Genomic DNA, 19,759 nt, shown 5'->3' on the forward strand with positions numbered 1-19,759 from the left:
GAGTTTCCCATCCGGCTTTGCATTTGGGGTGGATGATAAGAATGAGAAGAAGGAATGAGAAAAGACAGACGAGAGTGAATTGTCTGGGTGAAATGGGAAAGGGAAGAGGGGATAAGAAGTGACCCCGGGCCTGTGTGTCACAGCGGAGAAAGCACGCTCCGGGCAGAGGCTCAGCTCCTTGGTACGCGGGGTTTTCGGCTTAGGAGCCCGCGCGGCGGCGAGGAGGTCTTCGTACCTCGGAGATTTTGAGATGCTGTCTGCATCAAGGAATTGGCGCTGCTGGAGCCGTTCCGCCCGGCCCCTGAGAAGTTCCTGAGGTTCCTGGGAACCGCCACCATTTCTACTCAGCCTCCCTGCTGTTGAACTTTGTGCGCTTGGAAAGCTTGATTTTAAAGAATCTGTTACTTCCCAGGCGAAGTATTCGGTACTTTGGTTCGAACAGAGTAGGAGAATCCAATACGACCACATTTGTGTAAAGCAAGCGAACACTTTTTCTCCAGTTCCGACGCGAACTATAAAATGTTCCCCTGCGAGGTCCCACCGAGATTCGAACTCGGATTGCTGGATTCAAAGTCCAGAGTGCTGACCATTACACCATGGGACCAACCGAGAGGTTAAGACCCCGTCCGCAATTATAGTTAAATATTGCCTCCACAGTAGGTTTCCAGTAGCTTCAACCCAGACGAGTTAGATCAAGTTTCACTGAGTCCACGCCGATAATGAAATCTGATGCTTTATTGCTGCTGGGGAAGAAGCAATGGGCACAATATAATTCAAGACAATTCACGCACTCTCTCTTCTGCTTCGGTTGGGAGCATAAATTAACTTTCAGGAGACCAGCAGAGACGGATCCAGGTTTTGTAAAGTTTGAAACTTACAAGAGTTTCTTAAGAAGAACACAAGGCTCTTTTTTTAAGAGAAAGAATAGACATTCTCAACACAAAATTAGATACAGTTACTCCAAGACATATATGATGTATCTGAGGGAAAACTGGAGGAAAAAGAGGCTGCAGTCTTAACTAATTTCCATTACAATATACTTTTACAAGTTTTACAAAAATATATGTTCATACAGGGCGACACTTTACACGGCCTTAGAGGGGGGTTTGACGCCCTTAGTGAAACATGATAAACACCCCTCCAAGGAGCAATTTGGCAATATCTATAAGAATGATCTACTCAGCAATTTTTCTCTAAAAAAGCCATTCTACAGAAATAAAAATATAGAAAGTTAAAAAATGTATCTAAAGATGCTCACTGTAATGTTTTTTAGTATCAGAAACTTGAAAATATGCATATCCATTCAATAGAAATAATATACTAGAAAGAATGGGATTGATATAGGTACACATGTTGGCTTGGCAGTTTCAGGAGAGATTTAGTCTAAGACTAGCAAGCAAAATTCAGCAATTTGCTGAAATGTAATATATAGCATGATCCAATTTTTGTCATAGTTTGTGAATTTATATACTCAGTTTTAAATAGGTTAAGATTTTGTCCTGTTCCCTTTTGTGAGATATAACTGCTTCAGCAATTAAAATTGAAAAATGTACCCCCCAAAATTAATGCCCTCCAGTAGAGGACTTAGAAGTTGTGTTTACTCCGTGCTGACTGCTCAGTGTGGTGGTGATCAGAGCGTGCAGAAAATGAAAGAGTAGAAGACAGAACCCCTGACTACAAGGGATTAATAGTTAGGGAGAAACCACAAAAGATAAATGCAACATCTTAATAGTGACTAGAAAAAGGAGAAACTGAGATGGGGCCATCCATCTCAGTCCTTTTGAGGTTCTGATGACTTGGGCACATGGACAAAATTTCATATACAATTTCATCGACGTTAGCGACTCACTCAGCACATTTACAGATCTCAAGAGTAAGAAGTTTTGATTTCAAGATCTCCAAAAGAAACGTTCTGATTCTTAAAAGTCGCTTGAATCAGAAATGCCAAAATGTGAGTAACTAATAGAGATCAAAGTAGAACGAAAAAGAATGGGAAAAGGAAGACATTCAGCAATTCAACAAATATTCCTCAGGCATCTGTTATTTATTGAGTGCTCTTCGCAAGGCCGTGGGGGGCAGACTGGGTGGGGAGGAAGAAGAGGAATTAGGCTGGCACTTGAGATGATTCCTGGGCTTTTAGACCTCCAGCAGAATTCACCGGTGCCTCAGCCTCTTCCTCTTGAAACAGTTTTCTCTTTGTTCACATACATCCATTCTTTGAATATCTTGCCTGGCAGAGCACACTGTCTGAAGGAGCTTGAGCCAGGTATAAATGTTCTGGTCGCCCAACTCTAGCGACTTCTTAGACTCTGAAAACACGTCCAGATTTTCCTTGTTAGTTTTCTGGGGCCAGTTTTCCAGGATTGTTAACAGCATGGCTCACAGAGCCAGAAGTAGCAGGAATAGCTACTGCTGTCATTAGCAGGTAAGCTCACTATATGGATCTTGATTTTCCCCTCCATCTATATAAGGGAAAGAAGGAGCTAGATTTTACATTTCCTTTTTGAGTCTAAATTACGGCTACTGGGAAAGAGGAGAGTGGCTCACATCTAACGTGAAAAGGCCAGGTGGAGCCTACGAATTCGCTAACTGGGCAAGATGCTCTTCTGCTTTTGTTTTAGGACGCAGCGATGAGTGCTGCAGGTCTTAGTGCAGCGACAGATTGTCACCGTGACAAGAAAACCCAGTGCAGCCCCCTCATTAGCTTTACTCACACAGTGAAAACTCTTCACCGGTAACTGGGTAACTCGAGAGCAAAGTCTCTGAACAATTTACAGAGCACTTGTGACCTCATGTTCACCGCTCGGATTTACCACGACCACCGAGCTGGTTGCACCACCTGGAATCCTAGAGCGGACCGGAAGTGAGCGCAGCTCCCGGGGCCTGGCTGGAACGAGCTGGGGTCTGAGGCGGGTGTGTGAGACGAGCCACCGCCTCGCCCGGGAGTGTCGCCTGTTGCCCACTTCTCTGCCCACTTCTCGAGACAATACGAGCTCCTTTGAGGGGGAAGTGGCGGAGGGGAGAGGGCGTCTGCGCGGCGGCAATCGGGCCTTCCCCGCCGACGGCTAGCGGTGTGGAAAGAGCCCCTTTCCCTCTCCCCCCATCCCGGGCCTGGGCCTCGGAGCGCCGGTTTCAGAGAGACCTGTGTGGTTTTCTTGTTGGGGATAGTAGACCCAGGCTTTAGGGCCAGAGTTTCCTCAGTTTTCTGTCTCGCAAGCAAGCTGCCGCTCAATTTGTGCTCCTGGAGCTTTAGTGAATAGTTCTGAACTCACAATTTCCGGTCTTGTCAGAGAATGGCTTCACTTTCAATGGAATTGATCAAGTAACTGCCCTGTTTTCACCTAAACAACAAAAAAAAATTTAGCTGCGTCTGTAATTTGTCTGTGTCAACAGGATTTTCTTATTAAAAAAAGCTTTCCTGACCAAAGACTGCGTGGGGACCTCAAATAAAATCACACATCTCCTTAGATCCTAGTTGGAGCAAGGCCAAGCTAAGGATGGCAGCAGCCCCTGGGGCCATCCCAGCCTTGGCTGGGCAGGGTTCAGAGGAACAAGGGGAGATTATCAAAATAAAGGTTAAAGAAGAAGACCCTATTTGGGATCAGGCATCCTTCCTACAGAAGAATTTGTCTTACAGCAGGGAACTCTCTCGTCAACGTTTCCGGCAGTTCTGCTATCAGGAGACTCCCGGACCCAGGGAGGCTCTGAGCCAACTTAGGGAACTTTGCCGTCTGTGGTTGAGCCCAGAGACACACACAAAGGAGCAGATCCTGGAACTGTTGGTGCTGGAACAGCTCCTGACCATCCTGCCTGAGGAGCTCCAGGCTTGGGTACGGGAGCACCATCCTGAGAGTGGCGAGGAGGTGGTGACTGTGCTGGAGGATTTGGAGAGGGAGCTTGATGAACCTAGACAGCAGGTGAGAAATTGGAGGTGCCATCTTTCGTGGAGAATTTGAGTGCTGTGGGTCCAAGGTGGAGTGAGTGGAGTTCACTTCACACTGACTGCTGCAAATTTGAATTCTGGGCATTATCATTTGATCACTGGTGTAGATGAATAGATTCATGCTTCTGGGATAACAATTTTTATGTTGGTGGTAGCTGATTCTAATAAGGAAATGGGAAACCAAATGGGAAACCTTGGTCTAGTGCTTGTGAATAAAAAGTATATTTTATTCAGTGACTGTGAGATAAAAGTAGCTATCTCTTCTTATGATGCCCACTACTTTGACCATATATGGAAGCAAATCAGTGTAAGAATATAAGGAATACCTTCTAGGAGAAACAGAGAAGTAGCCTCATTTAATGGAAATATCAGGAAATGGTAAATAATAAGATCTGGGTTCTCTAATAGGCTCTTTCACTAATTAGCTATGTAACCTCAGGTACACACCTTCTTTGGACTTTGATGACTTCATCTGTACAATGAAGAGATTAATTGCATCATTTTCTAGATACTTTTCAGTACTTGGGGTTGTTGGTATGTGAGGTCCATCACACTAGAGGTTATTTTTAAGAGCATACATTTGCCTTTTATGAGTAATTTTAGAATATTATGGGTATTGTCAAACACTCCCATTTCTGTAAGATACTATCCACACATTTATCTGAACTCTTTTTTAAATATGAACATTTTATATATATATATAGAACGTTTTAACCATTTTATGATCTATTAACATGTTTTTCTGGAATGCAAAATCTTTCATATGAGTCTGATAAATAGGGAAATAAGTCAATGTAATGCTGAAATTGTGTCGGCTCATGTATGAGTTTTCCCTGAAAGTTGATGTTTTGGGCCACCTAAGTAAGAGCATCTGAATCCAAAGTATATGACTATAGCCTAGTACAGCAAGTTGTGAAGACATACGTGTACATACTGCCCATTCACCTCCATATCCTTCCTCTTGGCCCCTGTCTCTGTTTTAGAAGCGCTTACGTGCATAGTTCCTCCTATTTTGGTGCAATCTTTGCTAAACCTTTTTGTGTTCCAGAAAATGAGCAAGCAAGGGGGGGTTGCAAGTGCCACAGAAGTGTGCTGGTGATAAAATTTCTGCTGGTGAGCACGAAAGAAAAGATTTAACAAATAAAGAAAAGCTCAAAATTATAAAATGTTTTGAAAGAAATGAAAAAACATGCAACTGAAATAAAAGAGTCAACTTTACGAACAGTTAGAGACAATGCTGGGAAAATAAAAGAAAGTTATCTAGCTGGAACAGCTGCAATTGCTACAAAATTTGTTAGAACAAGGCATAAGGAAATGGAAGAAATGGAACATTTGTTTGAATTTTATACCAAAGAAAGAAGCAATGAGAAGTAGCCTTTCTTAAAATTAAAGAGAAGACATTAGCAATATATATGACCTAAAGAAGAAAGTGCAGAAGTGCCTTCATTTAGTACAAATAGTGGCTGGTTTAGTGGCTTCAAGAACTGCTATAATTTCCACAATATTTAGCTCTCTGGTGAAGCTGTGAGTACAAAGAAGCTGAAAAGACATTTCCCCCAGTGTTAAGAAATTTGATTGACAAAGAAGTATATAACCTAGATCAGGTTTTTAATTTTGATGAAACCACTCTCTTTTGGAGCAAGTGATCTCAAGGGCCTGTATCTTGAAGGGGGAAACAGAAGGTCCAGTATTTAAGATGGTGATGCTGGGTGCAAATGCCAGTAGGAATTTAAATCTAAAGCCTGTGTAATATATTATTCTGCCAACCTACAAGCTTTAAAAATAATTGTAAAGATTAGCCTGAATATCTACTATAAGTCTACAAGAAAGGTTGGATTGCAGGGCAGATATTTACTTATCTTCTAGGTGATGTTTTATAGATGATTTTAAAAAATATTGCAAGAGGAACAAACAACTTTTCTTTCAAAATTCTTGTAATTCTCAGTAATACACTAAGCTATCCTCCAACAGTTGATGAACTTTCTTCAACTATTAAAGTTCTCTTTTACCTCCTAATACAACTACTTTTCTTCAGCCCTCTAATCAGGGTGTGATCACAGTCATTAAAGCTTATTATTTAAGGATAACATTCAAGGTGTTTATTGCATCTACACCAGGTGATGATGCACACACAGTTTTTGAATTCTGGAATTGATAAAGCATTAAACTTGAAATTGGTATTATTATAGAGGCTTGAGATGATGTCACAAAAGCGTACTTGCATGGGGTGTGGTATGATTCTCCCTGATTGCGACTTCCCTGATGGTCCACTGATTGAGAAGCCACCTTTCGATGAAGGGGACATTGGTTTGATCCCTGGTCAGGGGACTAGGATCTCACATGCACGGGGCAGCAAAGTCTGTGGGCTTCAACCAGAGAACTCGCTTTCAGCAAACTGCAGAGCCCACGTGCCCTGGAGCTGGCACGCCACAACTAGAGAGGAGCCATCATGCTGCAACAGAGAGCATGAGTGCCACAATTAAGACTTGACACGGCCAAAAAAAAAAGATTTTTCTCCCTGATTTAATTTATGATTCTAAAGGCTTCGAAAACTTCAGAAGAGCTCCACTAAATCAAAGCAACTTATGTGACTCTTGCAGAGGAGGTTGGATTTGAAAAAGCTGAGTGGAGATATTGAGGAACTGCTGCAGTCTCATTCAGAAGCTCTCTGTATACAAGAGCTCCAACAGTTAGGTGCTGAGGCTCAAATGGAAGTCTGTAAGATGATGTTACAGTTTGACAATCTACCCCACAAGAGCTTTCTACTTCTCAGTTATCTTCTGCTCTAAGTATGATAGAGAAGTAGTGGCAGTAGGTAGATGATAACTTGACTACAATGTAGAATGCAGCAGGATTTCACTTCATGGCATAAAGTCCTATTTGGAACCATGAAATAGCTTCTTTATGAAAGAAGGAAAATATTTAAGCAGAAAAAACGAATTATCTTTTTATAAGCCAGTGTCAGAAAATAAAAACAAGATGATGAGCCAGAATTGTCATTATATATTTTGTAGTTTCACTACATTTCTTGGAAAGTGTGCAAATGCTTGCCCATCTGAACTTCTGATGATGATATCCCTTGACCCTTGCCTCACCCTTTCCTTATACCTCTAACAAGATACCATCACTTTTCTAAGTTAAAAATCCTTAGAATACTTAATATTTTAAAAATACTTAATATTTTTTGTCTAATATGTCTTTTTGTCTATACTTGTAATTTTACTGGAATTTCTGTAGTTTTATTAATATCTCCTGACAAAGCTGTGTAGAATTTAAATAATCTACCCTACAACTTTATTTTCTCCATAAATCCTGTTAGTTTTTGTGTACTTTTACAGAAAGCATGTTGTTTCATGAGTTCATGTGTTATTGCATAGATTCCTATACAAGCAGTCTCTTTCTTCTAGCCATCACACCTTTTCTGTTTCAAATAAACAGTATTGGTTTTTTTTTTTTCCCCTTAACATGTACCTGTTACTTTAAAATTTTCCTCGTCTGGTAGGACTTTGTCTTTGGTCAATACTGGGTAATGTTTAGGGTTATGCTCTGATTATATTGGAAAGTTTTTCACATGACTCAGGGTTAAATGTCAAATTTGTATAATTGCATAAATGTTTTTCTATTTTTGTTTTGTTTTGTCTCTGTGTGATTTCTGAAGGAAGGGGAAAATGCCATTGTTGTAAATGCTTTTAACTGCCAGCCCAGTATCTATTGTACACCCCTTCTTTCTTCCATAAAAAAATACTTCATGTTGGCTACACTAAGTTGCTCCAGTCTGTCCAACTCTTTGTGATCCTAGGGACTGTAGCCCATCAGGCTCTTCTGTCCTTGGGATTCTCCAGGCAAGAATACTGAAGTGGATTGCCATTCTCTTCTCCAGGGCATCTTCCGGACCCAGGGATCAAACCTGCAGGAAATTCTTTACCATTGAGCCATGGAGGAGCCTAAAAATCTATGCCCAAAGGGAAAGACTACCCACTCCAGTATTCTAACCTGGAGAATTCAGGACTCTATACAGTCCATGGGGTTGTAAAGAGTTAGACAGGATTGAAGGACTTTCACTTAAGCCTGAACAGGGGTTTGAACCCTGTGGAGTCTCAGATTAAAAGTCTGATGCTCTACTGACTGAGCTATCCAAAACACTTTAGAGCAACGCCTGAACAGGGACTTGAACCCTGGACCCTCAGATTAAAAGTCTGATGCTCTACTAACTGAGCTATCCAGGCTCTCTTAAAAAAAAAATAGAGGCTCAGACATAGTCTTCGTGTTCAGTTGCGTCTAACTCTGTAACTCCATGGACTGTAGCCAGCCAGGCTCTTCTGTCCATGGGATTCTCCAGGCTCCAAGCAAGAATACTGGAGTGGGTTGCCATTTCCCATTCCAGGGTATCTTCCCCGTGTCTCCTGCCTGCATTGGCAGAGGGTTTCTTCACCACTGAGCCACTGGGGAAGCTATCTACCTAACTGTTGGCTATGTACCTAATTAAATGCTTTTCAGCTTTCCTTGTACTAGAGTTGGCCAGGCAGTATGGTTCTGGCCAAAAAGAAATAAGCATATTTTCTAGGAGTTTCTGGGGAAGCTTATATTTTCCTTATAAAATGGCACATATGTGTTTGCTGCTGCTGCTAAGTCGCTTCAGTCATGTCTGACTCTGTGCGACCCCAGAGACGGCAGCCCGCCAGGCTCCCCGTCCCTGGGATTCTCCAGGCAAGAACACTGGAGTGGGTTGCCATTTCCTTCTCCAATGCATGAAAGTGAAAAGGGAAAGTGAAGTCGCTCAGTCGTGTCCGACTCTTAGCGACCCCATGGACTGCAGCCCACCAGGCTCCTCCATCCATGGGATTTTCCAGGCAAGAGTACTGGAGTGGGGTGTTTAGTTCGGCCTTTTCCCACTTCCTGTCTTGAACACGAATATGATGTCTAGAGCTATGGTAGCTATCTTGTGACCATGACGTGATGACAAATGTTAGGATGACCACCAATATGTTATGAATGAAGACAGCTCTGGTCCCTGACAACTGTTAGGTATGTGAATCAATGCCGGCAACTGCCCTCCTCTGGATTTCTTAACATATGACAAAAATAAACCCCAATTTGTTTAAGCCACTGTAAATTGGGTGTTATAATCAATTGAGAAATGCATGCATTTCTAATGAATACAGCCATATTTACTCCACTATTTTATGACCAAGTTTCTTATTAGAAACTTAAAAAACAAAATCTAGGAGTTATATAGTGAAAGACAAATGACTGTCGTAACCGGTTTGAGATAATTTCACCTTTGTAATTTGTTTTTGCCATCCAAAGGCACCCTTTACACTTCTGTGGTAAAGGCTGAATGGAATTCCTCCCATTCCTTCTAAGACCAGGCCCACCTGCCTTGGACTGGTCTCTCAAATGGAAATGCAGAGGAATCAAGAGGCTAGATGTGTGTGGGTACATGGTTGTGGAGGAGGAGGAGTCAGTGATAAATGCATCACAATAAACCATATCTATATTTTGTTTCATGTCTTGAGTTGTTCTGGTTGTGCTTATACCAACTTTACAGAATTGATAAAATTGTTTAATTATAAATAGTTTCCTTGTCTCCCAGATGACTTATATCTTTCCCTCCAGGACCTCCTTTACCTCAGTTATGGAAAGATTTAGGCAAACTGAGATGCATGCTGTGATACTATATAAAGAAATCTACATAAGACCTTTTATTCTTAAGACCAGAGAAGGGAAAAACTTACCAAAGGGAAATGGCTCGACCATTTATGAACTTTTATTTTAAAAGAAAATTGGTTTCTTATATATTTTGTTCTGTCTGAGAAGAGGAAGTAAGTTTATAACATGGTGTCCAGCTTGGGGAAAAGGAACATGACACATAAATTCCTTAAATCCCACCATAATGTTATAATACATCTTGGCTTTCATTCAGATATCAGTGACGGTTTCCTTTTGGAATTTTCTGGTTTATGTGCAGTTTGGGCTGCAGTATTTATGGACCCAAATTTTCAAGCCATCCCACAGAATACTGACATCCACTGACACCTTTACTAGACTTTATTTGAGCATCTTGTTCTGCTTGGTGAATATGAATTATTAGAGTTCATAATTCTGACAGTATTTTGCCCTCTGGACTCTGCATCCAGGAATCCAAGTTCAGATTTTGGTGGGACCTGAGGCAAGTCTGTTTTGGGCTTCTCAGATGGCACAGTGATAAAGAACCCATTTGCCAATGCAGGAGACACAAGAGATGTGGATTCGATCCCTGGATTGGGAAGATCCCCTGGAGGAAGAAATGGCAATCCACTCCAGTATTCTTGCTTGGAGAATCCCACAGACAGAGGAACTTGGCGGGCTATAGTCCATGGGGTCGCAAAGAGTCAGACATGACTAAAGTGACTTAGCACACCCGCACACAGTGATCAGAAAAATGCAAATTAAAACAAACTTGGTAACCACTGTTGATGTGACCAAATTTGAGTAAGGATGTTGAGCTAGTAGAATGCCTGTGTACTACTGATAGGAATAAGTTGTTATGACCGTTTTGGAAATATCAACCGAGTGTAACCATACTCCATGATCCAGCAAACCTACTACAAGGTATATATCTTACAGAAACACATTCAAAGACATGCAAAATAATATTCATAGCAGCATTATTATAATTGCCAAGAACTCTAAACAACACAGATGTCCATTAAAAGTTGTCATGGATGAATACATCATGGTGTATTTGTATAACTGAATACTATATAATAATGAAAATGAATGAGCAAGTGCTACATTCAACAATATGGATGAATTTCACAAATATAATGTTGAGCAAAAGAACCCAGACAAAAGTAAGTATATATTATATGATTCTGTTTCTGTAAAGTCCAAAAAGCAAAATGAATCTTTGATGATAGATGTCAGAGTAGTAGATACATTGAGTGAAGAGGGTCGGACAAAAGTAGCTGATAAAGTTCTGTTTTTTTAAATGAGTAGTTCACTTTGTGATGTCATTGAGCCCTACATTTATGAGTTATGCACCTTTTTCTAAGTTTATAATACTTACCATAAAAATCATATTCAGAAAAATGTTTATTTCTCATTTGATGTCTCCTGCACGATAGGCTAGGGTGCTTGATTATATGAACATTTTTAGATTCAAATGTCATATGAATGAGAAATTATTTTTGTAAATCCAAGGCCCAGTGAGGGAAATTTTAAAAATTAACCAAGTTAAGAATATTTGGCAAGGCAAACTATTGAAATGTTCTATTTGAGTGCAATATGGCTTCTACAGGGATCTTTGCAAGAGAGTGGCTTTGGCACGGATGTGAAATGGCCAAGCTACTTCCACTGTAAGTGGCACACTTAAAGAATTGGAGTCAGGGAGAAGGCAATGGCACCCAACTCCAGTAATCTTGCCTGGAAAATCCCATGGACGGAGGAGCCTGGTGGGCTGAAGTCCATGGGGTTGAGAAGAATCGGACACGACTGAGTGACTTCACTTTCACTTTTCACTTTCATGCATTGGAGAAGGAAATGGCAACCCACTCCAGTGTTCTTGCCTGGAGAATCCCATGGACAGAGAAGCCTGGTGGGCTGCCGTCTCTGGGGTCGCACAGAGTCGGACACGACTGAAGCGACTTAGCAGCAGCAGCAGCAGCAGCCATACTCAAGGCCTCCAATTGTAGAGTTATTTGTGTTCTTTTCACTTTAAGGTATATTGCTGCTGCTACTAAGTCACTTCAGTCGTGTCCGACTCTGTGCGACCCCATAGATGGTAGCCCACGAGGCTCCCCCATCCCTGGGATTCTCCAGGCAAGAACATGGAGTGGGTTGCCATTTCCTTCTCCAATGCATGAAAGTGAAAAGTGAAAGTGAAGTTGATCAGTCGTGTCCAACCCTTAGCGACCCCATGGACTGCAGCCTACCAGGCTCCTCCATCCATGGGATTTTTCAGGCAAGAGTACTGGAGTGGTTTGCCATTTCCTTCTCCATTAAGGTATATTAAATAGCTATAAGTCAGAATTCTGGTTCTTAGGAGGTAACAGCTCCTCCCCTCCTTTTAACTTTCATTCTTACTCAGTTTTAGAATTAATCATGGAGATGTGATTAGTCCCAGAGGCTGCTATTCTCTTAAGACAGACTTGGGAAGTTATTGGCTGTTGAATACTTATTTTCATTAATGGACCTACTTTCATTAGAATAGAATAGAATAGAATCTACCTAACACATCTCTCTCCCAGTTTACTTGTTGCTTATATGATTAACAAATATCCATGTGTAGAAATGAGTAAAAGATCTACAAGTCAATGAAAACTCTCCTAAACTAAAATAGTACAACACACTGTAACACAAGTTTTATTACTTTTTTTTTCCTTTTGGTGAATGGCACTGAAGCTTTAGACTTCATCTGGTAAATTATAGGCAAAGACTATTTAAAGAAGAAGCTATAGTAAGCTGATAACACAAATAATGACATTAAAATGATTGAAAGGCCAGACAGAAACAATCTAGATTACTGATAACAAACTGTGCCAAACAGTTGGCTGTTAACCACCTTCCTGGATTATTACAAGATTTTCTTATTGTCCACTGACTATGATTTCTAGACTTAGCACAATCAGACATTAGACTGTAACACAGTCCAGATAGACATACCTATTGAATGTTATGACAACTGATTCACAGAATTATATTTTACAAAGATTTAATATATCACCTTATATACAGGCTGAAGGAGGAATAACATTCAGTTCAGTTCAGTTCAGTTGCTCAGTCATGTCTTGACTCTTTGCGACCCCATGAATCACAGCACGCCAGGCCTCCCTGTGCATCACCAACTCCCAGTGTTCACTCAAACTCATGTCCATCGAGTTGGTGATGCCATCCAGCCATCTCATCCTTTGTCGTCCCCTTCTCCTCCTGCCCCCAGTCCCTCCTAGCATCAGGGTCTTTTCCAATGAGTCAACTCTTCGCATGAGGTGGCCAAAGTATTGGAGTTTCAGCTTCAGCATCAGTCCTTCCAATGAACACCCAGGACTGATCTCCTTTAGAATGGACTGGTTGGATCTCCTTGCAGTCCAAGGGACTCTCAAGAGTCTTCTCCAACACCACAGTTCAAAAGCATCAATTCTTCGGCTCTCAGCTTTCTTCACAGTCCAACTCTCACATCCATACATGACCACTGGAAAAACCATAGCCTTGACTAGATGGACTTTTGTTGCCAAAGTAATAGCTCTGCTTTTCAATATGCTATCTAGGTTGGTCATAACTTTCCTTCCAAGGAGTAAGCGTCTTTTAATTTCATGGCTGCAATTTTTTTGGAGCCCAAAAAATTAAAGTCTGACACTGTTTCCACTGTTTCCCCATCTATTTCCCATGAAGAGCTTTAAATATGTTCTTACTTCTGGTTTCCCAAGAATATGGTAAGCAAATGTGTAACAAACAGTGCCATATAGATAACTTGGAGGTAAACATGTTTATATGTATGTATTTGTGTGTGTGTGTTTATCTATCTAGTATCTTGGTTCCTAATTCCTCAACCAGGAATCGCAGTCAGGCCACTGCAGTGAAAGTGCTGAGTCCTAACCACTGGACCACCAAGGGATTCCCAAACATGCTTCTATATTAAAGACAGTGTTTATTTAAAGTCAGTGGCAATAACTTTCACTCTCCTCTTTCACCCTCATCAAGAGGGTTTTTAGTTCCTCTTTGCTTTCTGCCATTAGAGTAGTATCATCTGGATATCTGAAGTTGTTAATATTTCTCCCGGCAATCTTGATTCCAGCTTGTGATTCATCCAGTCCAGGATTTCCATGATGTACTCTGCATATAAGTTAAATAAGCAAGGTGAAAGTATACAGCCTTGACTTACTTCTTTCCCATTTTGAACCAGTCTGTTGTTACCAGACATGGAACATGTCTGTTGTTCCATGTCTGGTTCTAACTGTTGCTTCTTGACCTGCATCCCTATACAGGGTTCTTCCAAATCTGCTCCTGCATGTGCAAATTCAACCAACCAAGGATTGTGTAGTACTGTATTATTTGTTATTGGAAAAAAAATTGCTTTGTAGATAGACCCCCTAAGGGTCAAGCCAATATTGTCCAAGGATCAACTGTATATTTTGGAGACAATAGGGTGAATTTAATTATGACACGAGTACTAGATGATTGGTGTAAGGCTAAAATAATATTTTCTTTTCACCTAACACAGTTACCCACTTTGATTGGCTTTTCCCCCCTGCATCCATACATAACACAGTCGGCTAATGTTTTCCACATTTGGTCTAAAACAACTGTCTGATTTCTTCCTGGTTTAAATAGTTCATTAGTCATTATTAGATAATTTCACCCCAAATATTTACTTTGATTGCTCCTACTGAAACTCATTTACAATTTTCTCCCAGTTATCACAATTTAGGGAATATTCCTTTAATGTGCTTCCATTCTTAGTTCCCAAAACAAAAACCATAGGTTTGCATATCAACTCCTGTCTAATTTCTGTTGTATGGCTCTGACCTTATTTGTTCCAGCATTTTTTATTTCTCTTCTTACTCTATCTAGCACTCCTCTTAAGAATTCAGTGAAGACTTTTTCTTCTTATATCCTTTCCATTTCAGTAGAAAAATGTTTTAAGGTTTAGCTATGGTTTATGCAGTGATATTATTAACATTATATTAATTTCCAAATGTACCTATTTATCCCCAGGTCCCACAGGGCACATATGAGCAAGAAGTTCCAATGGAAGAAAAGACTCTTCTGGATACTGCAAAGGAGTCCTTAGGTACCCATCTCCAGTCTATAGAAGACAGAATGGAATGTGAATCTCCAGAATCACACCTCCTTCAAGATAATGGTGAGGATAATTTAGTCTTTGGAAAGAGGATGAGATTTGGGAGAGGGAAGGGCCCATTCATTGAAAGGTTATCAAACTTTATTCCATTGACGCTTCTAGTGAATATAGCTGAAGGAAAGGTCAACCAGTGTAGTGTAATGCTATTAATGAACTTGACTTAAGCAATCAAACAATAATGTAAAAAATAATTGAACACAGTATTTTTCATGGATAACTTGCAATGGAATTAAGTACCTGTGGATAGATAAATCAAAGATGCCTCTGTATATAAATGTGGATCACTTGTCAATATAGCCATGGGTCCCATTTCTATAGCCTCTGCTCCCCAATTCTTGTTACATATGGCTATTTAAGATTGGAACTATTACTTAGAAATCCTACCGAAGAAAATGGAATTTCTGAAGTCCATGTCCACTAGAGATCTAAGGACTATTAACAGTGTAATGTGTGGTAGAGGCAGTGGTGCAGGCTGGCTTGGTTCTGGAGCACCTGTCTTTTCCAAAAGGCTTAATTGATATCACTTTTTCTTTTCTTATATCCCTAGCAATTCCATATTTTCTGCTTATCATAGACCTACTAATATTGATTGTACTGATTTCTGAAGCTCATATTCTCTTGGTTCTCGTTTACATTGCCTTATATTTCTTTCTTCCCCCTGGTTTATCCTTGTTTACCTTTATGTTCATGGCTCCATAGCATGATACAAAATGTATCAGTGTGGAAAGAAATACTATCTATATAATGGTCTTTTTAGTCACACTTTGAAATAGCACTTTTCAGGAGTGTTGTCATCTTCATTATAAAGCTAATTAACAAATTTTTATCCAACACTTTTTTTTTTTTTTTTTGGCTGCACCCCAAGGCTTGACTTGCAGAATCTTAGTTGCCTGACCAGAGATTGAACCCAGCCCTCAGCAGTGAAAGCACCAATTCTAAATCACTGGACCACCAGGGAACTCCTTATCCAACACTTTTCTTTGTAATAAAATGTTAGATTGTGGAAGAAATACTAGAAGGAAAAGTGATCCCTGCTTCTTTAGAAACTTATAGTCTTGTCCGTTGTACATATGAAACAGTGAAAGAAGAAAGTACTACAGTGCTAGTTTATGTTATTGATAAATTATATCTTCAAGAAAGGAGAACTCATTGTAAGCTTAAATGATCAAGGAGGTCTTGTTGGAACAACTGAGAGTTAAATGAGGCCAAAACACAATTCCGAAGCTTTGGAAATTATTAACATTTGAGAATTATTTCAATTTACCAGTTCAATATTTGGTATGCAAATTATCAAACAACTTGAGAAAAAGTATTTTTTCCAAGCATCTATAGGACTTTCGAGGTTATATGCTAATTCCAAATTATTCTTTTTGATTTTTTCAAAATAGCTTCCTTAAGACTAGCCAAATTTGATTTATTTAAATGTTTCTATTATTATGAATAGTCTAAACATTTATTTTAATATCTTATATTAAACCAGAGATTTTTCACTACTTCAGGTTTGTCTGCTGCTCTTTCTTTATCAAAATCAGTAGTAAGGGTATTTATATTGGGTTTATAGCTTTACAAGCACCAAAAGGGAGCTGATGTAAATATATGATATTTCAACTTAAGCCCCAGATGTTGCTATACCAGCTAACATGACTGAATAAAACAAAATGTGGTATAGTCTGAAACTTAAAAAAAAGACAAAAACACCTATTAGGACTTCCTTGATGGTTCAGTAGTTAAGCATCCATTCCCTGGTGGTCCAGTCCCCTTGCAGTGGAGTCAGGGAACTAAGATCTACATGGGAACTAAGATCCCTTATGCCATGGAGGAACTGCTGAACCTGTGGGCTCCAGAGCCTTGTCACATAGCTAGAAGGTTGGGGTGCTGCAACAAAAGATCCCCCCTGCACACTGTAACTAAGACCTGGATGCAGCCAAAATAAGTAAATTAATTAATTAAGAAACTATCATTCTATAAAATAAAACTATTACTGTATTTCTGAGACTTCTCTAGCCAAAAAATAGTTTTTGTGTAATTAATAAATAAATGAAAAAAAATTGTAACATCAATTTGTTTTCTGTTTTACATAAAACAGTGCTTTACTTTAGGGTTAACCCTGGATACTGCTCTGGAAAGTCATAACCTGGCCTTCTACTCTTTATCAGAACTTTTTGTTCCTGGCTACCCCTCTTTATTCCTCCAAAGGTAGACTTCTTAATCAAAATTGTGCTGCCCCTCTTATGTGTTCATATCTACTTCTACTCCAAGCTCTAGTGGTTATTTGGGCAATATGGTATTTAGATTATATTCCCAAATATTCTAATTGGTTTTTCATTTATATTTTAGGATCATTTTTGTGGCTTTCCATGATGTCTCAAAGCATGGGTGATGATAACTTTAGTAGTTTAGATGCTAATGAAGCAGAAATCGAACCAGAAAACATGAGAGAAAAGTTCTTCAGAAGCTTAGCAGTGTTACTGGAAAACAAGAGTAATAACACCAAGATATTTTCTAAAGCAAAGTACTGTCAATTAATCAGGGAAGTGAAAGAAGCTAAGGCTAAGGAAAAAAAAGAATCAATTGAATACCGGCGCTTGGCTAGATTTGATGTGATCATTGTACAAGGTCATGAGAAGCTAATTGAGGCTATAAATGGGGAAACAGATAAAATACGGTTTTATTTACACAGTGAGGACTTATTTGACATATTGCATGATACACATCTCAGCACTGGACATGGTGGACGTACACGCATGGAAAAAGAGTTACAAGCAAAATACAAGAACATCACAAAAGAAGTTATAATGCTATACTTGACACTCTGCAAACCATGCCAACAGAAACATTCAAAACTCAAGAAAGTTCTAACATCAAAGCCAATTAAGGAAGTTAACTCAAGATGCCAAGTGGATCTTATAGACATGCAGTTGAATCCTGATGGAGAGTATAAATTTATTATGCATTATCAAGACTTTCGTACAAACTTGAGTTTTTTGCGGTCATTAAAATCTAAAAGGCCTAAAGAGGTTGCACATGCTCTTTTAGATATTTTTACAATTATTGGAGCACCCAGTGTTCTACAGTCTGACAGTGGGAGGGAATTTTCAAGCCAGATTGTCAGTGAACTTAGTAATATTTGGCCAGAACTTAAAATTGTTCATGGGAATCCTCAGCCCTGCCAAAGCCTAAGTTCTATAAATCAAGTTAATGAGGATATCCAAAATCGAATTATCTCCTGGATGCAAACTAACAATTCATCACACTGGGCTGAATTTTTGTGGTTTATTCAAATGACCCAAAATCAACCCCATCACAGAGGCATGCAACAGACTCTATGTGAGGGTGCATTTAGCTCTGAAGCTAAACTGGGGCTCTCTCATTCTCAGTCAACTGAAGAACTTGTTGCCAGCCTGAACACAGAAAATGAATTGGAACAGGCTGATAAAGAATCAGAAAATACTCTAAGAGCCCAGTATGAAGAAAACATTGAGATTGGAACAGATAGTAGTGATATTGAAGAGATTTTTTCTATTACTCCTAAGGTAGCCCGAAAAACTGTTCCTGAAAGCAGACTGAATTTTTTATCATGTGTGGGTTGTGGAAAAGAATGCATAGGTGCTAATAGTTGTGAATCATGTTGTAGAAACATCCATGCAATCTGTGGAGTGCCCTCTCAACCTGAGACTGAGGGTTATTGTAACAAAATAACTTGTAGTCTTTGCTACCAGACCACTACAATGAAAAGGAAACATGATGAGGTTCCAAGAAGTTTGACTGTTCAACCTTTCAAAATGTTGAAGCCATCGGAAACACCGATTTCATCAGACAAAGTAGGAGATTGGGTAAGAATTTGAGTGTAGATCAAAGAATTTGTTGTGGATCAAAGAAAGGCAAGAGCCTCTTTCTTCTTTACTGTGATCATGATGAGTGAGAAAGTTTTGACATGGCACACTAAAGCACAATGATGGCCATCTTGGATATATTTTCTTCTAAAAAAGGTCAATTACTTTTAATGTCCTCCCTCCACTCATTTTTCAAGTTGGAAGTTATAACCTTGGATGCTGCTTTGTTTATTGTTCTGGAGTGAGCAGCAGTAATATCTCTTCTTTCTGATGTCACGCATTTCTTGGGGGGATGAGAAAGCTAGGATCCAGGGGACAAATGGTATGCCTGGTGGTATGTTTCTACAGAAGGATAAATTTGGGAACAGATGAACTTACTGTTACATTGTTTTAGTTGTATGTAAGTGCGGGTGGAGAGGTAAGCTAAGAAAGGGCATCTCAGGTCAAGTGAAGAAATATTTAGGAAGGTCAGGGAATGATAAATTTGGTTGGGAGACATGAGTTTTGTTGGGAAAGTTTGGTTTTATGATTAAAATGCAGAGTGTGAAATAAGGCCAAAGAGATTTTTCAATCATTAGGTTTTATAAAGTAGAACTAATATGTGTTCAAGTTAGTGTTTTGAAATATGAAGGTTACATGTGATTTGGGCCAGTGGTATTTAGAGTTTGTTCTTCAGACCAGTAATGGTCTGCAAACTGTCATACTAGTTCACAGTGAGGTAAGTACACATATTGAGAGTACTTGGAAATTACAACAATATGACATTGCAGATACAAAGCACATGATTAATGAACTCATCTTTTCAAATAGAATATTCAGTCTTGATGTTAAACTCTCAAGGTGAATCACATGTGATAGCAGTTGTAAATTAGTCAAGTATAATAGGTTCACATTAAAATGTGTGATATGCTGTTTAGCTTGTCAGCTGTAACCCAGAAGTGTGTAAAACTGAGAAAATGTAAGCATTTACTTATCTTTATAACTTAATTTAAAAATAATTTTATGTTTTTAATCAAGCCTGGTTTTGTAAAATTTTTTAAATTGAAGTCTAGTTGATTTATAATATTATGTTAGTTTCAAGTATACAGCACAGTGATTCAGTTTATATATGTATATATACATATATGTATATACATGTTGATACAT

General features: G+C 39.4%; 1 protein-coding gene and 2 non-coding genes across 4 annotated transcripts; 1 reads left to right on the forward strand and 2 right to left on the reverse strand.

Moving 5' to 3' along the window:
- Positions 1-532: 532 nt before the first annotated feature.
- On the reverse strand, positions 533-604 carry TRNAQ-UUG (transfer RNA glutamine (anticodon UUG)). The gene has a single exon. It is a non-coding gene; the product is annotated as a tRNA-Gln (tRNA).
- A 1,358-nt stretch (positions 605-1,962) lies between these two features.
- On the forward strand, positions 1,963-19,735 carry LOC133236567 (SCAN domain-containing protein 3-like). 2 transcript variants are annotated; one of them, XM_061398660.1, is made up of 3 exons: positions 1,963-3,917; positions 14,636-14,783; positions 17,118-19,735. In XM_061398660.1, exons 1-3 carry the CDS (start codon positions 3,498-3,500, stop codon positions 18,623-18,625), a joined length of 2,076 nt encoding a protein of 691 aa, XP_061254644.1. In that variant the 5' UTR covers positions 1,963-3,497; the 3' UTR covers positions 18,626-19,735. The 2 variants fall into 2 exon arrangements, with proteins under 2 accessions (XP_061254644.1, XP_061254645.1); XM_061398661.1 differs by lacking the exon at positions 17,118-19,735 and having other exon boundaries at positions 14,636-15,346.
- On the reverse strand, positions 8,097-8,169 carry TRNAK-UUU (transfer RNA lysine (anticodon UUU)). Its single transcript has one exon. It is a non-coding gene; the product is annotated as a tRNA-Lys (tRNA).
- Positions 19,736-19,759: the final 24 nt, after the last annotated feature.

The sequence above is a fragment of the Bos javanicus genome, chromosome 23 (genome assembly GCF_032452875.1).
Source record: "Bos javanicus breed banteng chromosome 23, ARS-OSU_banteng_1.0, whole genome shotgun sequence".
NCBI lineage: Eukaryota > Metazoa > Chordata > Mammalia > Artiodactyla > Bovidae > Bos > Bos javanicus.